At 38.5% G+C, this 23,989-nt stretch overlaps 1 protein-coding gene across 2 annotated transcripts; it reads left to right on the forward strand.

Annotated features, from left to right (window-relative positions):
• LOC122998461 (serine palmitoyltransferase 2-like) lies at window positions 1-23,928 on the forward strand. Of its 2 annotated transcripts, XM_044375375.1 has the most exons (13): window positions 247-380; window positions 3,016-3,049; window positions 3,987-4,181; window positions 5,565-5,719; window positions 7,124-7,272; window positions 8,498-8,622; window positions 9,556-9,649; window positions 10,907-11,012; window positions 12,100-12,319; window positions 13,306-13,432; window positions 14,955-15,090; window positions 15,718-15,847; window positions 18,867-23,928. In XM_044375375.1, the coding sequence occupies exons 1-13, from the start codon at window positions 337-339 to the stop codon at window positions 18,984-18,986; spliced, it is 1,635 nt and encodes a 544-aa protein (XP_044231310.1). In that variant the 5' UTR covers window positions 247-336; the 3' UTR covers window positions 18,987-23,928. The 2 variants fall into 2 exon arrangements, with proteins under 2 accessions (XP_044231309.1, XP_044231310.1); XM_044375374.1 differs by lacking the exon at window positions 3,016-3,049 and having other exon boundaries at window positions 1-380.
• The last annotated feature ends 61 nt before the right edge of the window (window positions 23,929-23,989 follow it).

The following is a 23,989-nucleotide window of genomic DNA, read 5'->3' on the forward strand; positions in this document are numbered from 1 at the left end:
TTCCGGTATTTAGCGTCTGGATTTTCAGGTTTCACAGTGTGTGGGTCCTGTGTGTGTGTTGTCTGTGTGTATGTGTGTGTGCGTGTGTGTGAGAGAGGGAGAGTTTGTAGTGTGGTTGTAAACGTCCTCACCAGCTCGGATACTGTCACCGCTTTGCACCGCAGGCAGGGCTCCGTGTTTCCTACATATGCAAGTTACCGTCGCGGCTCCACAATCGTTGGCCAGCAATGACCGAGAGCCCTGCGACCAAGCCAGCCAACGGGGAAGTGTGTCAGCGTGTGAAGAACGGACTAAAGCCGGAGAGAAACGGCTGGGTGAAGAGCCTCCACCGCTGCCATGAGCGGCAGCCCGAGCACCACTGCCACCCCGAGGAGGAGGAGGTGAGGCCCGGGATGGGACGGGGAGGAGAGGCTGGTGAAGCCGGGAAACACCCGGACGATGCTGTCAGTGCTGTCATGTTCATCAGCTCCTGCTGCGTTATTAGGATATATGACATTATAATATCTTAAAGGCGGTAAATGCTTCTGACAGTTTGTTGTCATCGAGCAATGGTTCTCACGACCGCCTTTGCACAGAGTAAACGCCAAACTCCATAAAAAATATTCAAGTTTAAATAGTTATCGCGCATCCTTAATATCATATACGTCCTTAAAATATAAGTCAAAAGCTTTTTCTGAAACATGTCGAGACGCTTTTTAATTCGGCATAATTATATTTCACCAGGCAGCACCTGAATTTATTAAAATCTCAGCTTTATGAATGGGTTTACACTGTTCTCCACCGCCCCCTTAGTTGCATTAGAGGAGGGAGGTTGTTTAAAAAAGGCGGGTTGACAACTCTGAAAGTTGAAATTGCATTGAATTGTATCACCGTTTAGTTTATAATGTGTGTGCCGAATTCAAGGAAACGTCTGAAGTCAAACAGCCAGCGAGATTTCAACTTTCTCTGCAGTAAGTTTGAGATTGCATCCTTATCTCATCAGTATGAGAGTGTGTTTACCTTAGAGGGAGTAGTGTGTTTAGTAGTGGATACTTCTTCCAGCATGTTGGCTACGCCTTACTCATTAATGTTCCCACCTCAGTGATGCTTGAACAGCACAGACTGAATTGAATCACTCCGGAAAATATCATATCAGTGTGTTTATTGGTTGCATTCTTTGCTGTAAAAGTTTGGAAAAACTCATTTTTCTCAGTCTCTGACTTGTAAACTCCCTATTCAACTGAGACTAAAACTGTGCTGGTCTGTAATCAGGGATACTCTGAACCAGTGCACCTGTTCAGTTAAAGCTGTCCTTTGAGACTGCATGCATGCTGCTGAACAGCTTTTTCCACTGTGGCTAATGAAATTTCCACCCTTGAGTGCATCCTGTCCCAATTAACGTGTCCCCTCAGACTATGTGATTAGATGCTGTCACACACACAAGAACATTTTACACTCACAAATATGTTATGCTACAGAGTTTTAGGGGTGGTAATGCTGGTCTGTTGGGCAGTCGGTTGGTCCACCACTTTGGTCCAGACTGACATATCTCACTTGGTATTGGATGCATAACATGAAATTTTGTACAATAATTCATGGTCCCCAGAAGTCAGTTGGATTCATCTACTGACTGTTCCTCGTGTTCCACCAGCATGTTCATGTTTGTGGTTTTAGAGTGAGATATCCTGGATTGCCATGAAATGTACAACAGGTGTTTAAGGTCCCAAGAGGATAAATTCAAACGACTTTGGTGATTTCCTGACCTGCTGGTAACACTAGGGGAAAAATCCGTTTACACTTCTATGAAATATCTCAACATCTACTTGATGAAATGGCTCAAACCTCTGTATAGACATCTACGGCTTCCAGATGTTTTTCAATGAATTTGGTGAACCTCTGACATTTCCTCGAGCACCACAGGGTTTTCTTTTTTTTTTAACTGAAATATCTTAACAGTTTGCAGTGAAATTTGGTTCCTAACCCCTAACCCTAACCCTCAGGATGAATTGTGATAACTTTGATCCGCTGCCTTTTTAACTACTAGTGCCATTATCAGGTCATTTATGACCAAATACCTGAAAAGCTAATGACATTCCCATAAGCCTTAGCTGTACTTTGTTTAGTGCTAACATGCAAAACTAAGATGGCGAACATGGTAAACATTGTACCTGTCAAACATCAGCATGTTAGCATTGGCATTGTGAACACAAAGCACTGCTACTACAGAGAAAAGTCAAACACAAACCAGTTGCTGTTGGCATCTTGATCACTGTGTTAGTTGTTGCCAAAAGTAAATTCTGAAGGAAAATAAGGGAGGAGACACTTATTGTAACCAGACATTGTGGTACTAAAACCACACAGACTGTTCTCTCTGCTGATGTTGGAGTAAACTGGGTTGGTAGGCTAAGAAACTGAGTGCCTGGTGACTGAAATTCAGCTGATTACGGTTCATGCAGATGTCAGCGTCGCTACTCCGTAAGGTATTTGAGAGAGAGGCATGACCAGTCACATGTAGCGCCTAATAGCCATGAGCCCAGAGACATGATGCATGATGGGAGGGTGAATTGCATAACACTTTAGAGTAGTAAGTTTCTCTTTCTGTCCTTCACTTATATCAAGATGAAAAAAATGGACATGTGAAGTTAATGTTCTGTGTCCACAAATCCTTTTTTTTTAGTTGTGATTCTTATGTAAATTCCTTTTCAACTGAATTTTATGTACAAAAGATGCTATACATGTGCAAGTTTATACCAAGTTTATTCTAATTATAGTGTGGATATATCTCAGATTGCATGGATTTACATCAACACAACCGGCTCTTCCCTTATTTGGCAGTCAAATCCTCCGTCTCTGGCCTCTGTCACACAGTGTTTTCTTCCCTGTATAGCTGGTGTACAGCTGAACCAGAACTTACACTGCGCTGGTCTCCTTATCTTCCTTCCACTTGCAATTTGGCTGGACATAAGTCACCTCTAAGTGAGTTAGAAAAGCCTCAGCCAACTATAACAAAAGACTAACTGTGTTTTTTCTCATTAGGACAAAAGGCGAGGGAGTAGCAGGAAATCATACAGTACGTTTACATTATATACACAGTAATATGCAGCTTTATTCCAGCTAAGGTATTTGTTGTGAAAAAGTGTTTACATGGAATTATGAGTAATATCTTTTTATAGGCTAAACTTGTGAACATGCAGATAATGTAACCTTGTATAATTCTCCTGCTATGTTATACCAGAATATAGCATATTAGCGAGGGCTGCAAGTAATATATGTTGTCATTATTGATTAATATCACAGTTAATCTGTTGATTATTTTGTCAGTTAAATGATAAATCTGCTGATGAAAAAAATCTGTCAGTCATTAAGCTTTTCAGCTCTGAAGCCGGTATATTTCAGCTGGTATATTTAGGTTTTTACTGTTTTGATATTCAGAGTTTACATGTGCCAACACACAATATTGTAATTGCCAAATACCAACAAATAGTAATGTGCACTGAAATGCACTTTTATACCTGAGAGAAATTTTATTGAAACTCTAGATCTCTTGATCAAGACGCTCTGCTGAACTAAATAATTTCATAACTATGTGTTGATATGAATCCAGGCTGATAATTACTGATTAATCTGATTATTGTCTCGATTCATCCTTTAGTCTACAAAATGTTAAGCAATAGTGAAAAATGTCAAAGGTCTTGTTTTGTCCGACCAACAGTCCAAAACCCAAAGATATTCAATTTACAAGAATTCAAAACAGAGAAAAATCCAGCAAGTTCATAATTGAGAAATAATAACTAGTGGGGTGTTTTGTATTTTTGCTTAAAAATGATCTAAACCATTGACTGATTATCAGAATAGTAGATTATTTTTCTATTGCTAGACTAATTGATTCATTGGCTAATTCCTTGAGCTGTATTATTTTCCTAATTCCTACATGACAAGGCTGCACACTGCATTAAGATGCCTGCATGATTCATTACTGCAACATGCTCTGATTTCCTTGTGCACAGGTTCTTGCAGCATCGGACCATGCCGGCCTGTACAGCCGGCCCTTTGTTGAGTCTTTCGAGGAGACGCCCATGCTAGTAGCTGTCCTCACTTACATGGGCTACGGCATACTCACCATCTTCGGCTACCTCCGCGACTTCCTCCGTCACTGGAAGATCGAAAGGTGCCACATCGCCAGGGAAAAGGAAGAACAAAGGGTAAGAGGAACGACAGGCTTATTCTCTCATTGTGACATAACATCTGGATTTGGCCAGTCACTCACAGCAGTCATGTGCTTATAAAGGTCATCATGCCAAGTCTGGTAAAGCTGTCACTGCTCTTAACAGGTTTGGAATTATGCTAGTGAGCCTGGCAGTGTTATTTGCTTGCAGAAATGTACACGGCATTCCAGGAAATAATTATGTTAGTTGAGTAACATGTCGTAATTTACACAACAAAAGCAGACACGTGCATTATACAGTCAGCATGCTGTCTTTATAATGGCTGGAATGTTATGATTGTTTTGGTTGTTCAGCAGATTGCACAGCAGTAACGCCGTGAGCAAAATTGCTGTCAAGGAAAAGAAAAGCCAGATGCATTTCAGGCACTGAATGGGACTGATTTGGTAGGCTGAGCTGTAATTACATGTTGCCTGGTGACCGAATGTTTGCCTGCTCTTATAGAAATGGTTGTGATGGCAGATGGAAAATTGGGCTTGTTCTATGTGTTGTTTTGTCTATCAGAATGGACCAAAGTGATATTTGCACTCTACGAAGCTTCCCACTGGAACACCGGAAGCTGTAGTACAGGCTCTCACATTTCAAACATTATGAACGGGTTAGCTTCAAGCTAAAGGAAGCAGACGTTTGGCAAATCAAACTTCAGATCATTGTAACATAATCTAGTCACCCACAATAATATTACAGTAGCAAACAGGAACAATACTGCAAGAACAATGTTTGTATTAGCATCCCAGAAAGAATGTGGCACCTCTAGGTAATCAACTGCAAACTTACAGAGGCAAATATAATATTTAAAATACCCTCCTTAAGATGTGATGGCTTTTCTTCACAGTACCGTGCAATGGGAATACTTACTTAAGATTACATTTTTGTCAACGCACAGCTAATGTTGGAGTTATCAGCACATTTGGAACATGTCCTTGACAACTCACATTGTTTTTCAATGTGTTATGTAATGTTTGATAGTGAAGCCCATTGTTTTTAAGTATTTGGTTATGTTGAGGAAAGGAAACCAGTGGGAGAGATGTGGGGAAGTCATTATATCACCCATTACATCCCACGGATGTTTCCTCCAAGGACTCTGTTTCATTTAAAAGAAGAGGAAAGCTTTATGAGCTACCTGAGTCATGTGTTAAGATGTGTAAAGATTATATTTCCAGAGTTTAAATTCCTTCCTGATCAGCTTTCCAAAAGTTTGAATGGCACGCAGTTCTTTGAAGTTACTAGTATTTTTTTTTCTAACCGTACTGTACAACAAACACTCGGACTTGGATTGAAATTCCTGCATTCTCTGGCATTCAGGTCATGTGCCTCTCTCTGCTCCTCCTCATTATTTCCTCTGAATCCATCCATGTGTAGGACTTTGTGCCCCTCTACCAAGATTTTGAGAACTTTTACACCCGAAACCTTTATATGCGGATCCGAGACAACTGGAACAGGCCCATATGCAGCGTCCCGGGGGCTAAAATGGACCTGATGGAACGATCTTCCCACGACTACAATTGGACTTTTGAGTAAGAAAGACACATCTTTATTCCAGACTGTAAACAGTTTCAAACATCTGTACACTTAGACACACACACACACACAGTACAGAGCAGGAGGCCTCGATGGGACACTAGCAAGGGGAAATGTGCTGTATAGCTGTAATTGTTCTAACATTCTTACCTCCTACAAATGCCAAGAAGACACATTTCACGTCAGACTCTCTGACCAAAACTCACCACATGATGCACCATCATGGGATTTGACGTTAAGTTGTATCAAAGAGGAAACTGGCACAAAGTGAAAGTGGCTTTTGAGTTTTGAATATGTAATATTGTAGTGCATGCAGGCATCATTTATTATTATGAAACAGTGATATTTTAGAAATTAAAATATGCAAAAATAGACAATTATTTCAATTAGTGCAGTGCCTTATACAGTTATTTTATTAATTTCCTGATTATTTTCTCAGTTAGTCTTTTAATCTTTAAAATGTTGGGTTTTTTTTTTTTAAAGTCCATCTCAGTTTTTCAGAGCCCAGAGCTAAAAATTTGCTTCACATGCTTCTCACATGTAGCATTTATTCTAGGGCTAGCGTATTGGATTGCATTAAATTATATAGAGTAGGTATTACCTTTACTCTGTTCAGCTTAGCATATATATTGTGATTTTATCTGTTTCTTTTCACATGAAGGAAAACAATTATTTTTCCTATCTATCTAGGTCAGTTACCTATATGGAATCCAATTATTTGATACTATTCTAGTGCACAAGATGATGGCATTGCTCATCCAACTGCACACTGATTCACACTTGACTTAAACCAGTTGACTCAAATCAAGTACAAGCCAGATATATTTTCAAAAATTGTAACCGCAAAATAAATAAATAAATACACGGGGGAGCCTGATCTCATTAGATCACATCCAGTCATGTTGAATTTGATACTTTCATTCTGCTTTAGGTAGTTTAATCTAAATGTGAAACATACTGTATCGTGTGACAATGAAACCTCAGCCTGAGCAGAATTCATGTGACATTAACGTTTATCCTCATGACTCCTCACTGGTGTTTGAGGAAAGAGTGAGGCTGAGGTGGAGGTGTGTGAGGTCAGACATCACACACACACACACACACACACAAATCAGAGAACACGGAGTGCTAGTGAGAGTGGGGGTGCAGCACCGTCAAACAACTGAACCAGAAATAGAAGATGTTTTGGTACAAATGCCCACCAAAATTTCCATGTTATTAGTGTGTTGAGATTGGAAAAACAAGAACACTTTCATGCCGTCCAGCCTTTCACTCCACTTCAGTCTTGTTAATTAGTTGTACCGATCACTATTAATTGTACCAATAAGCTTGCAAAAATATTAGCTTCCCCTCACTGATTGTTTCCTGTCTGTGATTACCTCCTCCTCTCTCTCTTACAGGTACACAGGTCGGGTGGTGCAGGATGTGATTAACTTAGGCTCGTATAATTATCTCGGCTTCGCGGAGAACACAGGTCCATGCGCTGACTCCGCAGCCGAGGTTACCATGAAGTACGGTGTCGGAGTGGCAAGCACCAGGCAGGAGACTGGTACAAACACACACCAAAACACAGACTCACCCACCGCCATTACCATCACCGGAACTTAACTGCAGGAACGTACATCGAAGTAAACAAAGCATCACCAACCAGATTGTTTAGTGGTGCAGTGGACACGATGGATCCCATCTGTACACACAGCGTTTCATTGCAATGCAAATATCACAAAACTTTGTTTATCTTGGCTTTATTTTTCCTGCACAGCAAACATTGGTTTTCCTTCACACAAAGGAGCTTTGAAATGAGTTAACCCGTATACACGCTTTGAAAAGACAGATCAAGGAACATGCTATTTTCAAATGTAGCAAGTTTACAAATGACAAAAGACAAGAAGAAAATCATAATTAAAACCAAATCAAGAAAAAAACAAAGAAAATTGCCACTTTAAAACAGCAATCAACCACAACTGCAATTCATTATGGGAAAAATCAGGGCTGCGACTAACACTTATTTTCATTATCAATTAATCATTTGATTATTTTCGCATTAAATTGATTAATTGGTGTAGTTTGGTTTATAAAATTTCCAAAAATGGTGGAAAAGTTTGATCACTGTTTCCCAAAGCCCATGGAGGTGTCCTCACATGACCTGTTTTGTCCCAGCCAACAGTCAACAATCCCAAGATAATCAGTTTACTATCAGTGAAGACCACAGAAACCAGAAAATATTCATTTGTATAATATTATATTCATGTCAGAGGCTGCAACCAGAAAATTTGTACTTTTTTTTTCTTTAAAAAAAGACTAAAAATGATTAATTGAATACCAGCCAATTAATTGACTAATCGTTGTAGCTCTAGTCAAAATATGTCGTTCAAGAATAAAAATGGGTTGTAAATAAATTCTAGAGGATGGATTAAATCTTAAAGCAGCCAGTCAAAGGGTCTGTATTTACATTAGAAATCAGTAGCTAAAGTCAGTCTGCAGAGCAAGTCTGATAATATGCAAGTCACCCTGGAGGAAGTGAAATAAGATAAAGAGGTAGTATGTTTAGCATCTTAGACAGAGAAGGCCAGCCCACCATGCAAGTGATGCCTGCATATAATATACAGTGGATGGCAGATAATCTAGCACAGAGACAAAGACTGACTCCCCTACAGCTCATGGAGGTTTTATGAAATTTAAATGCTTTGGAAGATGAGAGTTGTCTATGTAAAGGTGCATTTGGGACTGATTAGTATGTGTTTATGGTGACTTCCTGTATGTTCGCATCTTAGGTAACCTGGACAGGCATGAGGAGATGGAGAAACTGGTGGCTAAGTTCCTGGGTGTAGAGTCAGCCATGGCGTACGGGATGGGATTCGCAACCAACTCCATGAACATACCAGCACTGGCTGGCAAGGTGAGACCAGAGGTGATAGATGTTCCTTTGTGGAGCTGTGATTTATTCTTCTTATCTCTACTCTTTGGCTTCACCTTTATTTCCTTGTCAGATTTCCTTTATGTTGTCACAGCACATTTTTTCCTTTCACTCTGTCTCACTGTCTGTACTGTATATTATGTAAATGTTTAGTGTGTCTCAGTGTTTGCACTCATTTTTTAAATCACAATAGATGAAATAAGTTTACTCCCAATCGTTTTTCTTTGAGCGCAGTTGGCTCTTCCAAAAACGTTTCATAACATTGCGCTATCACAGGTCACCAGTAGCACAAGAGACACAAAACCACACTCTGGCCTCATATCAGGAGGAAACACTTCCTGTTGGCATAAGCGATTGGCGGCTCAACAGCGTGTCAGAGTGAAAAGATAACAAAGAGTTCAGACCAGTCTGTTTTGTCACATGCTGATGATGTTGTTTGGCAGGTAGACGCCACATAGTTGGCTGTTTAGAAATCTGAAACTGCTGCTTTAAACTCTTTTGTTCCAGTGAAATGATACAAACTGGGTGAAAAGGTGCACATTTTCTACATTGGAGTAGTCACTCAATGGCTTCTCTCACATTAGAGTACCAGAATTTTATGTTTTAATTCTAGCTTTGGTGGTAGGGTAGGAAATCCTATGGCCTTCTGATGAATGAATTTGAATCTCTGCGTGTAATCAAAACAACATTCTCAATGTAATTATCTCAGCATAGATCAATACACCATTAAAATGATGCTCCACCCTCTCATCAACCAGTAAAAAATGTGTTAAACGGATGTTTTGATGCATAAAAAAAGATCTAATATTGTGTACATGTGTATTTGTAACACTATCTGCTGCCTCAAATGGATAAAAACAAAAATGATATGTATGAATCAGTCATGCATATTAAAGTTGGTCTGCTGTCTTGCAGGGCTGTCTGATTCTGAGTGATGAACTGAACCATGCCTCTCTGGTGCTGGGAGCCAGACTCTCAGGTTCCACCATAAGAGTCTTCAAACACAACAGTGAGTCTGTGCCCATAAATACAGTCTGACGGCTACCTGCTTTTATTGGTCCATTTATTTTTTTCTGTCTACCTGGATCCTTGTGTTCATCCTTCAACCATCTCCTAATTGTTCCTGTGTTTCCCAGATGTCCTTCACCTTTTGTCTATATACAGTAGCTTTTATTGTCCCATGTCATTGATGTAGCTAGAGCAATAACGTTCCTATTTTGCCTTGCGTGCTGTGTGTTGTCAATATGTGGTGATTTGATCTCATTACTTTCCCTCATACAATGAAAAATCAACATTACAACGGGTCATAGACACAAATACTGAATATTCAATTGTTAGGGAGCTGTTTTAGTTACAGATAGTAATTTGATGCCCAAATTGTTTTAGCTTCATTTTGGAAGTCTGATATTTGAAGTGTTAATCCTGAAGGATTAACCAGATTTTTTTTACAGTAACTGGCACTCTGTTAACACCTCTATTTAAACTAGTGTCAATTGTTGACAGGATCAGCCAGCTGCTAACAGTGGCTCACATGGTTAAATTGGAACGACTTTATGTGTAGTATATTTTTAAAGTGGCTCATAAAACAACTTTAGCTCTAATATAACATGTGATACAGGAGATATAATGTGTACTTTTTTGTGTGTAGTTCATTTTTGCCGTGAGAAATGATTAGCCGCTGATTGCTTCGTATAACCATTAGGCTAACAAGCTGCAGCTTGGCTTCACAGCTACACCCATATACAATTAACAGATAATAAGGTTGGATTAGTCGATGTGATATTTAGTGGATAATCCAACTGAGTCAGTTTCAATGTATAATACAGTAATGAACCAAAACTTAGCTCCTCAGTTTGCCACTATGAGCCAGTTGCTTGTCTGTTCATACTGCATAGTCAATGAAATGGCTTATTAAATTTAGCTTGTCATGTCAAAAACAATCCCAAAGCACATTTTGTTTTATTGTTAATGGTGGAAAAAGACAAGCCACTGGCCATAATCTCTCGCTAAAATACAGGGTCGCTGAACAGTTGAACACATGCTAATCTGAAAACAGGAGCAAATTTACTGAAGAATCTGCCTATGTTCAATTATCATGTGTTCATTGAAGATCTCAGTATTCAGTAATGTAGGCTTGTCTACACTTTGTTTGGGGGTCTACTGTAGCTGTGTGAGTGTCTCTCTTCCTGTGGTTCTGTGGTTTTCAGCCTCCACCGTTGATTCCACAACTGTCATTTTGAATGTAATCTCCTGATTTTCCTATCAGATATGCAGAGCCTGGAGAAACTGCTGAGAGAAGCCATAGTTCACGGCCAGCCCAGAACTCACAGACCATGGAAAAAGATCCTCATAGTGGTCGAGGGCATTTACAGGTAGTTTAATCACTTTCTTCTAGATACTTAAATAAACCTTTTAGGACACAGAAAGACATTTTGATTTTGTTGTACTTTATTCTTTGGTTTCTGACCATGTGAGTTTGTTTTGAAGTAACTGAATTGGTTTAGTGTTGGTGCAGAACACAACAAAGTAGGAAAGTCTTTGCACTTAGCCATGCTAAAAGCAGTAAAACAATGTGTGTTGCCCACTGAAATGATTTCCTTCCTGGTTTCAACATGAACACTACCTAACTTGGTCACACACGCAATAGTTTCATCAGATTTGTGTAATGGTGAAAGCAACTGATTTCCGTTAAATGTTGTGTATTGAGCAAAAACGGGTTGTTGAAGCCACAGTTTAGCTATTTTAGATGTGACACTCAAATTCAGTCTAATTTTGTACTAATTTAAGCTAGTTTTCTGACTTTTGGATGTTAATAATAATCAGGCATAGCATGTATGTCATGAGTCTCACATAAACAGCACTTATCTTCTATCGATGGTCAGTGTGGTTCCATTTGGTTCAACAGTATCAACACTCCTTGGACTGGATTGTTGGTTGTCAGAGCTTATTCAGTGCTTGGTTAGCTCTTACTGGTTTACACAGAGTTGTGTACAAAGAGAAACTTTAGTGGGTTATTTTATTCTGCCTGACTGGGTGCAGTGCTTAATGCTCCTCTTGGACCTATATAATGATCTGCATATAAAAATCTTTGAACAAGTAAATCATGTTTTTTGTTGCCTGTCATAGCATTTTTTTTAACCAGTTTTACATAACTGCAGCTACATGTAGCTAGCAATTACTGTTTAGGTTTCATGGACTTGAGGGTTTACTGTCAGTTGTTAATGCAGGCATAATAATTGGGATGTCAAGATGTTGTTCAAATAAATGTTGAAATCTGTTCGACATGATGTCATGAGCTTAGACCTTGAGTGGGGAACAGCTGGTCCTCCCAGGGGCATCACACTGGCTTAAATGTCCCTGGTTGTCAGCAAAGAAATGAATGTGAACACATCAGGACATCTCCCGCAACACTGACACTGCTGTAACACCTTCTGCTCTCTGCCTCTTTCCTCCCTGCAGCATGGAGGGCAGTATAGTGCGCCTGCCAGAGGTAATCGCCCTGAAGAAGCGCTACCGGGCCTACCTTTACCTAGACGAGGCCCACAGCATAGGGGCCCTGGGGCCGAGGGGAAGAGGCGTGGTTGATTACTTTGGCCTTGACCCCTGTGATGTGGATGTCATGATGGGCACCTTTACCAAGAGTTTTGGCGCTGCAGGGGGATACATCGCAGGGAAAAAGGTGAGGATGAAGGATTGTTGGTTTATTTTATGGGCATTTCATTTTTTATGAGTTACATATATGAAATTATTTGAGTTATAAAAAAAGATTTGTACTTGAGAGACACCAGTGACAGCAAAGAATGAGCTGGTTTAAAGCACATGATGTGTCAAGCTCTAGTAGTCACAAGACATGGATAATTCCCCAGTTAGGCACTAAGGTTGCAACAGTAACCCGGTGTAGATTGAACACTGATGTTAACTGTATCTGTGTTCATCTTAAATCTGAGTTTAAGATGTGTTATGAGTAGGATTTTGTGACATCACAACCAGTTTGGAAGCCAATCCCTGTGCTACCAATGTGCTACTTAAACAAGTGTGATTTGGAAATGTGAAGCCTTCAGTGCACATACACTGAGAATGGCCTTTTCAGTGAAGTAGGAGACATTCTTCGTCCATCAGTTAAACTTTTGAAATGAAAATTATCTGCATATTTATTGATTTTTGATTTATCAATGTGGAAGAGGAAGTAGAAGTCAAGAATTTCTCACTAACTGTACGTTTTTATTACTATTCAAAGCAGAGTATTTTGGTGTCTTAAAATATGTCTGTAGGGGGCCTTTAAACAATTTTTGTCTCCGGGAATGCAGAAAAGATTGTGACAAAAAATTGTTTGAGTAGATGCGTAACCAGTGTACAATGCATCAATATGTTTAATGGCTTACCACCTACTCCACCATCTTTTCCTCATTCTCACAGTGACTTTAAAAAAAAAAAAAAATTAAGAAAGCCAGCATAAGGCATGAATCACTAGTATAAGAATGTGCCATCAAGTTACAGGATGTAGCTTACAATAAAGTGTTTATAATCTGCACATTGTAACAAAACAATAAAGATGGATGGCAGTTTAAAACTGTTGTGCCAAACCCCTCCTGGCTGTAGAGACTAATTAGAGCGATGTTGTTCATGTATATCTGCTTACATCTCCTGTGTATCTGCTGCGTTTAGGACCTCATTGAGTACCTGCGCTCCCATTCCCACAGTGCAGTCTACGCCACCTCCATGTCTCCTCCTGTGGTGGAGCAAATCATCACTTCTATGAAGTGCATTATGGGAGAGGATGGCACAATGTTAGGTGAGTCTACATTGGCACTGTAACACTTGACTTCATGGTGAGAGAGATGCTGAGATATAATGAAAAGTCTACTCACTGCATTTTTACATCTTGTTTAGCGAGGGGGTGTAAAAATGTGTTTACCCTAACCCCTCCATCATTCACATGGAACAAGAGCTTATTTGTACACCAAACCAAAAATGGGATTTCCAAAGCGGGGAGTGTAGAATTACAACTGAGACTTCAGTGTATTATCTGTCTTAAAATAGTAGCAGCATGCAAACAAAATGAGACATTTGGGGGCTTCCACCCCAAACATTAAAAAAAAAACCTTTTCAGAAAGAAAACTTTCACACTCAGCAGAATCCTTTTATTGAAATAGTATCTGTTCCTTCAGATGTCCAACTCGCTTCCTACAGAGCAATAACATTTAAAGCACCTGTGACATATCAAAAGATATAGAGCAGCAGCTCATGACAAAGTCAGACGTTTTACTCAGATGGATGATGCAACTGACAGCTAAACAAAGGAAGGATAAAACACGTCAGACACGTCGTGGCTGAACACTGAAAAGTGTGTCACACATCAGACTTGCTTTTCCACTTTCTTGTTTGACAGTTGAATGGATCGTTTTAGCTGCTGTAGTTCTCATCAGTTGCCACCAGATGTCAGTGCACACAAAGGCTGCACCGGTTGAAAATAGTGTATAAACAGTATCTCTCTTCCAATTGTGGAAAATGTTTAAATAAATGATGACGTTTTAAACTGCTGTTATGATGCATGGCAAGCCCTTTGTGCATTTTTGATCACCTGATTTGAATTACACTGCTGTGACTTCTAATTGTTTATTAGTATAGTATATTAATTATAAGTGTCATAAAAGTAAATTGTTCCTCTGTCCTTTTTGCCCTGAGCTGAGCCTCCCAGGCTGTGAACAAATCCCATCTGCATTGCTGCAATTTGCAGAAGCACAATTTGAGTAGCTCAATTCAAGTATTGCAGTTAATTGTGTGCACAAAAACACACCATGTACCTGAGAGAGATATGAGATAGATATAGTAGATATGTATGATCTATATGGTAAACAGTGTATTGTGGTCTTGTGTTTGCTGTAAATCTAGCTTATCCCAGCGAAAAGATCTTGTGTGGGAGAATGAAAAACATTACAGAGAAACTGGAGACTTGATCTCCACATGGTGCCTGGATGCTGTAACACTCAGATGTTTTCTCACTCATGAATGTGATTGTCTGCAGCTGCTTGTCAACCTTTCTTTTTTCATCTTTTAAAGGCATCATCAACCTACAATAACTCTAAATAATTCCCCTGTCAACACATTTGGAAAGGAAAATAGTCTGTTTAACAGTTCATATACATTCTTATTTAAATGCAGTATTTTTGCACTCTGTCTGCTTTTTTCTCCAACCCCCAGTCTGCGTTTTAACACAACAAATGAAAACATTTACAAGAATGCTGTATGTGAGCATCTGACATACTTTGCTGTCAACTCACAAGTTTCAAAACATAACCCCCACCCCCCCCCAGGCTGTGAACGTGTGCGACAGCTGGCAGAGAACACAGTCTATTTCCGCAAGAGGCTTCGAGAAATGGGTTTCATCATCTACGGCAACAACGACTCTCCTGTTGTACCCATGATGCTCTACATGCCAGCAAAGATAGGGTGAGCCTCTGACTTTGGCTGGTTGCTGTTACTGGTCGTTATCCACTAAAACCCCAGGAGCATTAAAATTAATTCTGTGTGATGCATCATACTGTACAAATATTTGATTTATGATTCTGGCAATATCATGATTAATTCATTTGTCTGAAACTTTAAATATTGGTATATCACAAGTATAAAATTACAATTACCTAGTCTGCCTTTAAAAAATAAAAAAAAGAAGTTCTTTTTCATGTATAATTTTATCCCTACAGAGGCGGATTTCATATATTTTGATCAATGCAATAGCTGGTACTTAAGGTGGATTTTACATAATCATATTAAAAACTTTACATAAATTTATGATCCCACTTGTACTAGGAAAGTTTTATGTTTTATCTTTAATTCTTTTTCCGGATCTTTCAACCACCTCTCATGGTCTTTCCAGCGGATGGGTTTTAATCAGTTGTCAACACATGAACTAAATGTGGGAACTTTAATAAATATGTATTCAATCAACTACTCATATTCATCCCATCCACTCAGTGAACTTATTGCCTTTAAGGTCAATATTGAACTGATAATGTCAAAATGTTTCTGGGCCCTCGTACCTTTCTTGACTGTGTCTCTCAATCTTTGTCCCTCTAGAGCATTCGGCAGGGAGATGCTGAAGAGGAACATCGGGGTGGTGGTGGTGGGCTTCCCCGCTACGCCCATCATTGAGTCCCGGGCACGCTTCTGCATCTCAGCTGCCCACTCAAAAGACATGCTTGACAGGGTAACTAATTACTTTTGCTATGTTAAGACAAATGAGAAAAAGGATATGTCACATAAAAAATGTCTTTTGAAGTTCTTGAGGCAAACCAAGAGATCTTAATTTAATTAATTTTTTATTGAAAACATACTTTCTTCTCAGCAATATACCTTATACTTAAGGCTGTACTGTATATGTTGCAAATGTGTCTACAGTTAACTCCATCAAAAAGCACAGTGGGGGGCAGAAAAAGGGGAAAGTTTGAGGTTTTCTTTAGACCAAAAAAGAAAAACACTCTTACACACTCCTCAACATTACTAAAATTACTACCTTGTTTTTGTGGTTGTGCAAAACCTGCATCATTTTACTTTTCAAAAAACAAATAAAATAAAGATTGCAACCCCCGTTGGTACAAGGATATTGATGTTGACTAGTCTTGCATAGCCAGCTCTCATTGTGCCCACACAGGAGAAAGGTCTGGCCTCACTGAATCATTATTCAGTGAAAAACACACTCTGGATTGGTAGAATTTCTTAATTAATTAGAATTGTCAGTCTCTAACCGGAGCTGCATGAACAGTCACTGGTGCTTTTGCTAAATATAGTTCCAGGGGACGATGACTAATTACTACACTTAAGCACAAATCAAGTGTTGCCCAAGATTTTCCAGCATGTAGCTTATTAGCTACATTGGCTGGTTATTGGTGTTGTTATTCATTAAAAACAGCAACAAATTCCAGAGGGAGGAGCAGAGGAAAGCAGAGCGCAAATGCCAATATTCCACCATTGGCATGCTTATCTCTGTGGTGCTGACTGGCACATTTTTTCAAAGTTATACTACTTAAATTTATTTAAGTTCTTCATTTCCCAACTTGCTGTAATGACCCTCAAGTTCTTTGACGTTAAACCAAAAGGTGACATGTCATTACTGTGACTAGAAGGACTACAAGAGGTCAGTAAAAAGCCGAGACTGTCACTCCAGGATGAGCAGAGAATCACGTTAAGTTCAAATGATATGACTTATCTAAAAACTACAGTGAAGTGTCAGCAAGTGAACTGTGCAGTGTATTTGTTGTCTGTTCCAAGAGTTGAGACCTCAGCACTTACCCATACTCTTTACTCATTGTGTTGGTCCATGTAAGTGCAGATCGTACAGCTTTAAATTGCCCTTGGCAGCACATCAAAAAGCCACCCACTCTTCTCAACGAGTGCTTTTCTTCTACTATACTGAAGTGAGGTTACTGAAGACTTGCTGGCTCTTCCTCTTCCAGAACTGATACTCTCCACTTTTACATAAACTCACAGTGGGTGAACCATCTCCTGGCCTCCATATCTAATTGGGGTGTGCTTGTGGCTAGTTGGCGGGGTCTGGTATTGGTTTCTATTCTTCTTTCTTGCTTTTCAAAAAAAATCAAATACAATAAATTGAAGACAGGGAGTGGGAGTATTGTAGTGCTGTACTGCTTTTATCTGTCATGATGTTAAAACCTCTCCCTGTTAGCCTTCCTCTCTGTATCATTCTCTTGTACTTTGATGTGTCATGTTGATTTGTGTTTCTTTTATCTGCTGGTGAGCTTTCGCAGTTTTCCTCTCATTCACACACCCACACATATACATATAAACCTATATTCTTGTATTTTTGGCAACCTTCCACTGACCTCATTAAAGGTCTGTGGAGTTTTCCTGTGTGATTACATTCAGTGTTACTCACCAAAACATGGTGTGTATCTCTGAGTTCTAACAAATGTTTTGAATGAATTTTCTTCTTCATAAAACATTTGCAAAGACAATTTTTAAGTATTTTAAATCCTGCATTGTTTACGTCTATGTTTACCAGCTAGTAGTCGTCTTCTTTCCTGCCTTTGCTGGTGAATTTCTGCATGTTTGGGGTTTTGTAGATCAGTGAAATACTGTGAAACTGTTGGCAGGACAATATATCAAGCCTTAATCTAATGTCAAATCGTTACTAATCCACTCTAACTTCTGGAAGAAGTATGAATGCATACAAAGTCAGTGGAAAGACAAGAGTGGACATGTGAGAATGCATCAGCTTAAAGCTGCACTAATATATGTTTTATTAGTTTTTATACCAATAAAGGATCAGATGACTGCATGGATTCATGCATGTAATGTAAGAGGTGTTGCCAAAAAAGTAACAAACCCAGATAATTATTACCCAACTCTGTAGTTCCACTCATGTCTTTGGAGCATCTTAGCGTCTTTAAGCTCATTGTTTTGGTTTTCCAGCCTGGATCTTTACTGTTTTATGCCAGTCTGGCAGCAGCAGACTGCTGTTTTCAGTGAAAAGGCTCTGATAGATCCATTGTACGCTACTTACCCAACAGCAAACACACAAAGTAGGAAACTCTCTGGTGAACATAGTGGAGCATTTAGCAGCTAAAGAGCCAGATTTTTTTCTCAGGGGTTGGTGGAGATAAAAGAGGAGTGAATATTAGATTTACATTCATCAGGTGGACACAAACACAACTCCAAGTGAATGCCAATTTAGTTCTGTGTCTGCTGGATGTGTAAAAACAGTTTGCTACCACATTTCCCATATCAACCATATGAGGGAATATGTCAATGTTGTGTTCATAGCATGTTGCACTGTCCCCAATTGTTTCAGAAAGAAATTTCCAGGTGCCAGAAACGTCAGACATCATTGGATAAGAACAATTACATGATAATGACACTTAATGACACTTCAAATAAACTTATTCGAAGACCAAATATCCTCTTCTTCAGTGAAGAGTGAACACTCACTGCTGTTTAGATGACATATCTGTTTTAACTAATCACATCCTGTGCTCTTAAAACATTTCCTGCTGGTGACTACACCTCACACTTAAGTAATAGAAATGATAAATTGATCGGGTCCAGCTGCAGCATTTCAGTTGGTGTTCTTCTCTGTTTCAGCCCAAGTTTGTCATTTAATTTTACAAGGCAGGTGCGTTTTTCCATAAAAATCTTGTTTTTAAATGTCTTTGAGCCACATATTACCCTTCATGTTGACAGCTTTTTTTATTATACAAATGTCTCTGCAGGCGCTGAGTGTCATCGGTGAGGTAGGAGACCTTCTTCAGCTCAAGTACTCCCGACACAGAATACACCCGTCTTTGGCTCGGCCATTTGACGATAATGTGTATGAAGACATTGACGACTGATGAACCACTCCTCTTCTAAAGTGGTGTGAACCAGAACAACCCCAGAAAATACAGAATGGGTCAAGATGGATCACAAGTCTTCCACAAGGACCGAGATGTGCACAGGTGCCCCTTGTCACTAGCTTGCCATAATGTAACCTCCCCAACAAAAAGGAAAACACTTACAACCATCATCTAATTCTACTTTGCCTTACCTAAACATGCAGAACATGTGGTGAACACACTGAAAAACAACAACTGCTTTTTCATGTGTACTTTTTTTTTTTAATTTTTTTTTTTTTATCATTTTGTGTCTTAAGAATGTTTTCGTTTGGTAGTATGTGTGTATGTTGTGTGTTTGTAGTGCTTGCAGCATTGGTAACGTTAAGCTTTTTGATTATGTATGTGAAGTGGACAACTTTCCAAATGTTTCTAAAATTGTGAGCTGCTGGGATTTTTTCCACTATATGGATAAAGTGAACTTTAATGAGGTAAAGTTAGCATTTAATCATCAATCAAAAGAACAAGACTTGTTCCATCTTTCATCCAGAAAAGTTCAGATTAGGTATTAATGCCATAGACTGAAAGCAGAAAGCACTGGATGTTGCATTGTTTGCACAGGACCACTGAAGTCCCCCGATTTTAATTAATTAATTAAAAAGTTTTTTATCCCTGTCAGTCTGTTAGCAAGCCGATTAGCAAGACATCATACAAAGCGGCATTCACAGTCTCCTAGGTGCCTTCTGGTTTTCTAGAAGGAGGTTTTGTATGTTCAAACCAGTAGAAGTTTTCTCCATTCCTTTTTAGGGAACAAGACGAGACTAAAAAGTCCTGATAACGTAATTTAGAAGCTGTTGTGCTCATTAAACCAGGCTTGATCAGACATTTTTTGAACCAAACAATCAATTTTGGCCACATTATATTGTTGTCATTCCATCCTTGGCTTTCCTAGACAGGCTGAAAATATGGAACCTCTAAGTTGAGCATAGCACTTAATGAATAGTGGTGTTGATGTAATACTACAAAAAGGTTGCCAAATATTAGAAAATAATTACTCAAATTAATACAATGACTTGTTTTAATTTTGGGAAATGTGCACATATGCTCACTTGCTGAGAGTTACATGAGAAAAATCATTATTTAAGTCCTTACACTAAACATGAGGCTGTAGTTTCATATTTAGCAGGCGATTAGCTTAGCCTAGCCCCGAGATAACAAGTTTAGATAACAGCCTGTAACTCCCTGTAACACCAAAAACTGTTGTTTTGTACAGAATAAATAAACAAGATGTTAATAAGTGAGCTGTAGAGATGTGGGCAGGTGTATTTTTGAAACTTGAACAGAGCTAGGCTAGCTTTTTCCCTCTGTTTCCAGATTTTAAGCTAAGCTTTAACCTAAACTAAGCTAGCTGGATCTAGCTTCATATTTAGCGTACAGACATGAGAATGGTATCAGTCTTCTCATCTAACTCCCCACAAGGAAGCAAATGGATGTATTGCCCAAAATGTTGAACCATGGCCAAATGTCTAATGTTTGCAATAGAAAGCTAAATTACTTAGGATAATGTTTTATTATTCATTCATTAAAGTCATGGAAAACTTGTAAAGCTTGATAGTTGCCTCAACTGGAACCAGCTCTGGGACAGTCAGTACAGCAGTGCCAAAACAGATATTTATCTAAAGTACTACTAAGAATCCCAATCATACCAGTCAAATAGCCTAAATTTGATTGGTGTCTGATAGCACGCTATTCACCATGTTTAATCCTAGTGTAAGAGAGTAAATTGCCCACACACAGAGGACAACCCGATGCTCCATAGTTAATGCAGAATTTCATCAATATAAAGATTCTCTGGCAGCTCCAACAATCAGAGGTTGATTGTTGAAATTGGTAGATATCCTCTTATGTATATACTGTATGTAATATGTAATACCATGTCTGTATCCATTCTGAACGCAAGAAGAAAAACACTTTTTAACACACACAAATCTATAAGATAAGATATACTTTATTGTCCCTAAGGGGCAACTTGACTTGGGCAATAGTGCTACATACAGCTGCAATCAACCTAAATACACTATGTAACCAACAAACAATACAATGGTACATCAAAGACACAATAAACATTTACATACAACAAATTAGAAAATATATGTAAATATTGCACATGCCCAGAGAGTTAAAGTATATAAACACCTAAACATTATAAAATGGGGAATGAACTAACTCAGTCTTTCAAGCATTTAATTGCATCTTTTGTTCAGTAATTTCATGATTGGATAATCTTGCTACATTTATTTTCACATTTTCCAGTGACAAAATGTACATACACAATTAAATTAAATGGCATTATAGCTACGCCAGGTCTGACACATAATGGCTTTACCTGACATAATTCCCACTACTCAATACATATGGAGTATAATTCCAAAAATAGAACAATCCCCAAAGCCCTGAACAATAGTGTATCTAGCTGTTGTCAGTGGCAAAACCATGAAATTTTTTATTGACCGATCAAATTTTTTTCATAAATGATAATTTAAAAAAGCAACATTCGATTCAAACTTATAGTAAATCACTGTTTTTGGAAATAAAAATCCCCCAAAAATGTCTACTGAAACTTGAATGGGGAATTTAACCCCAAAACGCTTGTTATACATGGATTTGGCCGCCTGTGTTTACCTCTTCATCCCATCATCACCGGCATCCTTCAGTGTGATTGTATGTTTTTTTTTTTTGTTGTTTTTTTTTTACTTGACCATATTAGTATGCATTTGTACTAACTTTTAAAGTCTTACAGATGACCTCAAAGATTAAGTTAATATGACTCACAGGACACAAGGCCAGAGTTGTGATTGTCAAATTAGTCTTAGTTCTATTTTGCAATATTTTCCAACATTTTTCCAGTTGTGCAAAGCTGTTCTCGAGTAAAGGTTCATCTCCAGGCCAGACAAGAGAATACCTAAACTATTAAGACTAAACTAGTCTGGACTGATTCATCATTGTTTGTAATCTCCTTCTTATCCGCCCTACCTCTTGGGTGCTTATTAGTAATAACGTAATTGTTTTGTGTAACGTCAATGCCTTGTAAACAAAGTGTTATCTTTGTTAGAGCTGAAATGTGCAGTGACTCAGAAGTCATCAATAATCATATATCAGTCTGTGACTGGGAGTGGGTGTCCGCTTGCTTGCATGATTTGGGCTATTAATGTGTGTTTTCTGCACTTTTACCTTGCTTTTCTTCCACATACACACCTGTCTTTTGAACCCTCAGTTTATCTTGACATTGTGCTACTGACACTTGGGACAACAACACTCCTTGATGAAGGCAGCTGTAAAAGCTTACATAAAAGCTGTATAAAAAATTTTAAAAAAAAGAAAAAGAAAGAAAGAAATCCTACATGCAAACAGTCACACCCTGCATGTATGCACACTGACAAGTATTCTGTAACCACTCGTTCCTCATACTAATGCATGTACAGTAAGAATTAGTCATTGAAGCTGCTCTGCACCACAGCCTGTGGTGCTCAATGATAAACACTGTTCTGCTAGATGTGACTTTTTTGAATGTTGTCATAAAAATCCACTTCATTCCAGAAAATAGTTTGAGTTAACGTATCTTTGTGGGGTCTAGGGAGGTTTTCTTTTTCTCTTCCATATTAATGTTTTTCTGTTACTGTAAATGAGAGATGTTTGTGTAATGTGTCTCATAGAAAATCTATCTGTAGAAAAAGTTTCAAAAGCTGAATCTTTGAATTACAAATGATTGTCCATGAGCTAAGCTAAGAGTTACATTATTACTCACATAGATACAGAATGTCTTATATTTTTGAAGTTACTTTGCACGCAGGAGAGTCATCAAATGATACTTGATACTAAAAGCAGGCCTTTGAAACTTATTTTGATATTAAAACATAATCATGTAATACCCCAAAACCAGAAGGCCTTCACGATGCTGTTTGACCAAATTGTTTTGTGAGCAGCCATTCAGCTGCTTTTATTATATAAATTAGATCTCTACAGTACCCTTCAGAATAGCTGGTACATGTTAAATAAAAACCAGTACTGTTGGGAAACTTTACAGACTAAACCATTTGGTCCTGGATGTTCTATCAGTAAATATCAATATGTTCCCTTAATGATCTCAATGGATAAATCAGCTTTGATCTCTTTGAACTTTGTACTCTTCATGCCTTTTTTCTAAGGTCTATGAGGTTTGTTGGTGTAAGACGACATGAAATGTGTAAAATGAAATGCTACTTTTGGAAGATGGTCCCAATATTTTGGAGAAAATAAGATGCAACGCGCTCAACTCACGATTACACCTTGAAGACTGAGTGCTGGATCCTTAATGTAGTTAATCATAAAAAAGAGAGACTAGGACAGAACTCCAATTTGACTTTTTAATATTTAACAAAGCTCATAGAGCCACATGTGGAAATATGGAAAGGTCAAGCTGGAAAGCTGTCCTAGTCCCCCAATATTTTGTACAAAGTTTATATATTGTTTCACTGAAATGGAGCTGTTCAGAATATTTTGTTTACTATGGAGAAACCTGGGAAAGTTGGATATCGCTATTGCTGGCAGCCTTTTGTTGAAAGCACTCGAGTGTGCCAATAATGGAGGCAATCATTTCAAAAGTCGAGTGCAAGTTACCACACATCAGAGAGAATTATTTTCTGATATAGTGCCTTTTGAAGCAAATGATTTTCTATGAATTCTGATGAAAGTAAGTGTCATAACTTGGATTGTTCCTCTTTTACAGTCTTATTTGACTTCTTTTACTACTTTGTCTTCAACAATAATCAGCACTGGGTGTGTCTTCTATGTTTACTAATTGCCATGCATTTGATCATAGAAAATGCACTATTTGCAACATATCAGCAAATTATTAATGTGTAATGTGTCACCCATGTCAGTGATATCAGTAGATCATTAAAACAATAAAAACTATGCTATTTTGGATTGCCTTCAATTTTGTTACGACTCTTCTTGTAAGCACATAAGATAAGCTGATAAACTAA

The sequence above is a fragment of the Thunnus albacares genome, chromosome 15 (assembly GCF_914725855.1).
Source record: "Thunnus albacares chromosome 15, fThuAlb1.1, whole genome shotgun sequence".
NCBI lineage: Eukaryota > Metazoa > Chordata > Actinopteri > Scombriformes > Scombridae > Thunnus > Thunnus albacares.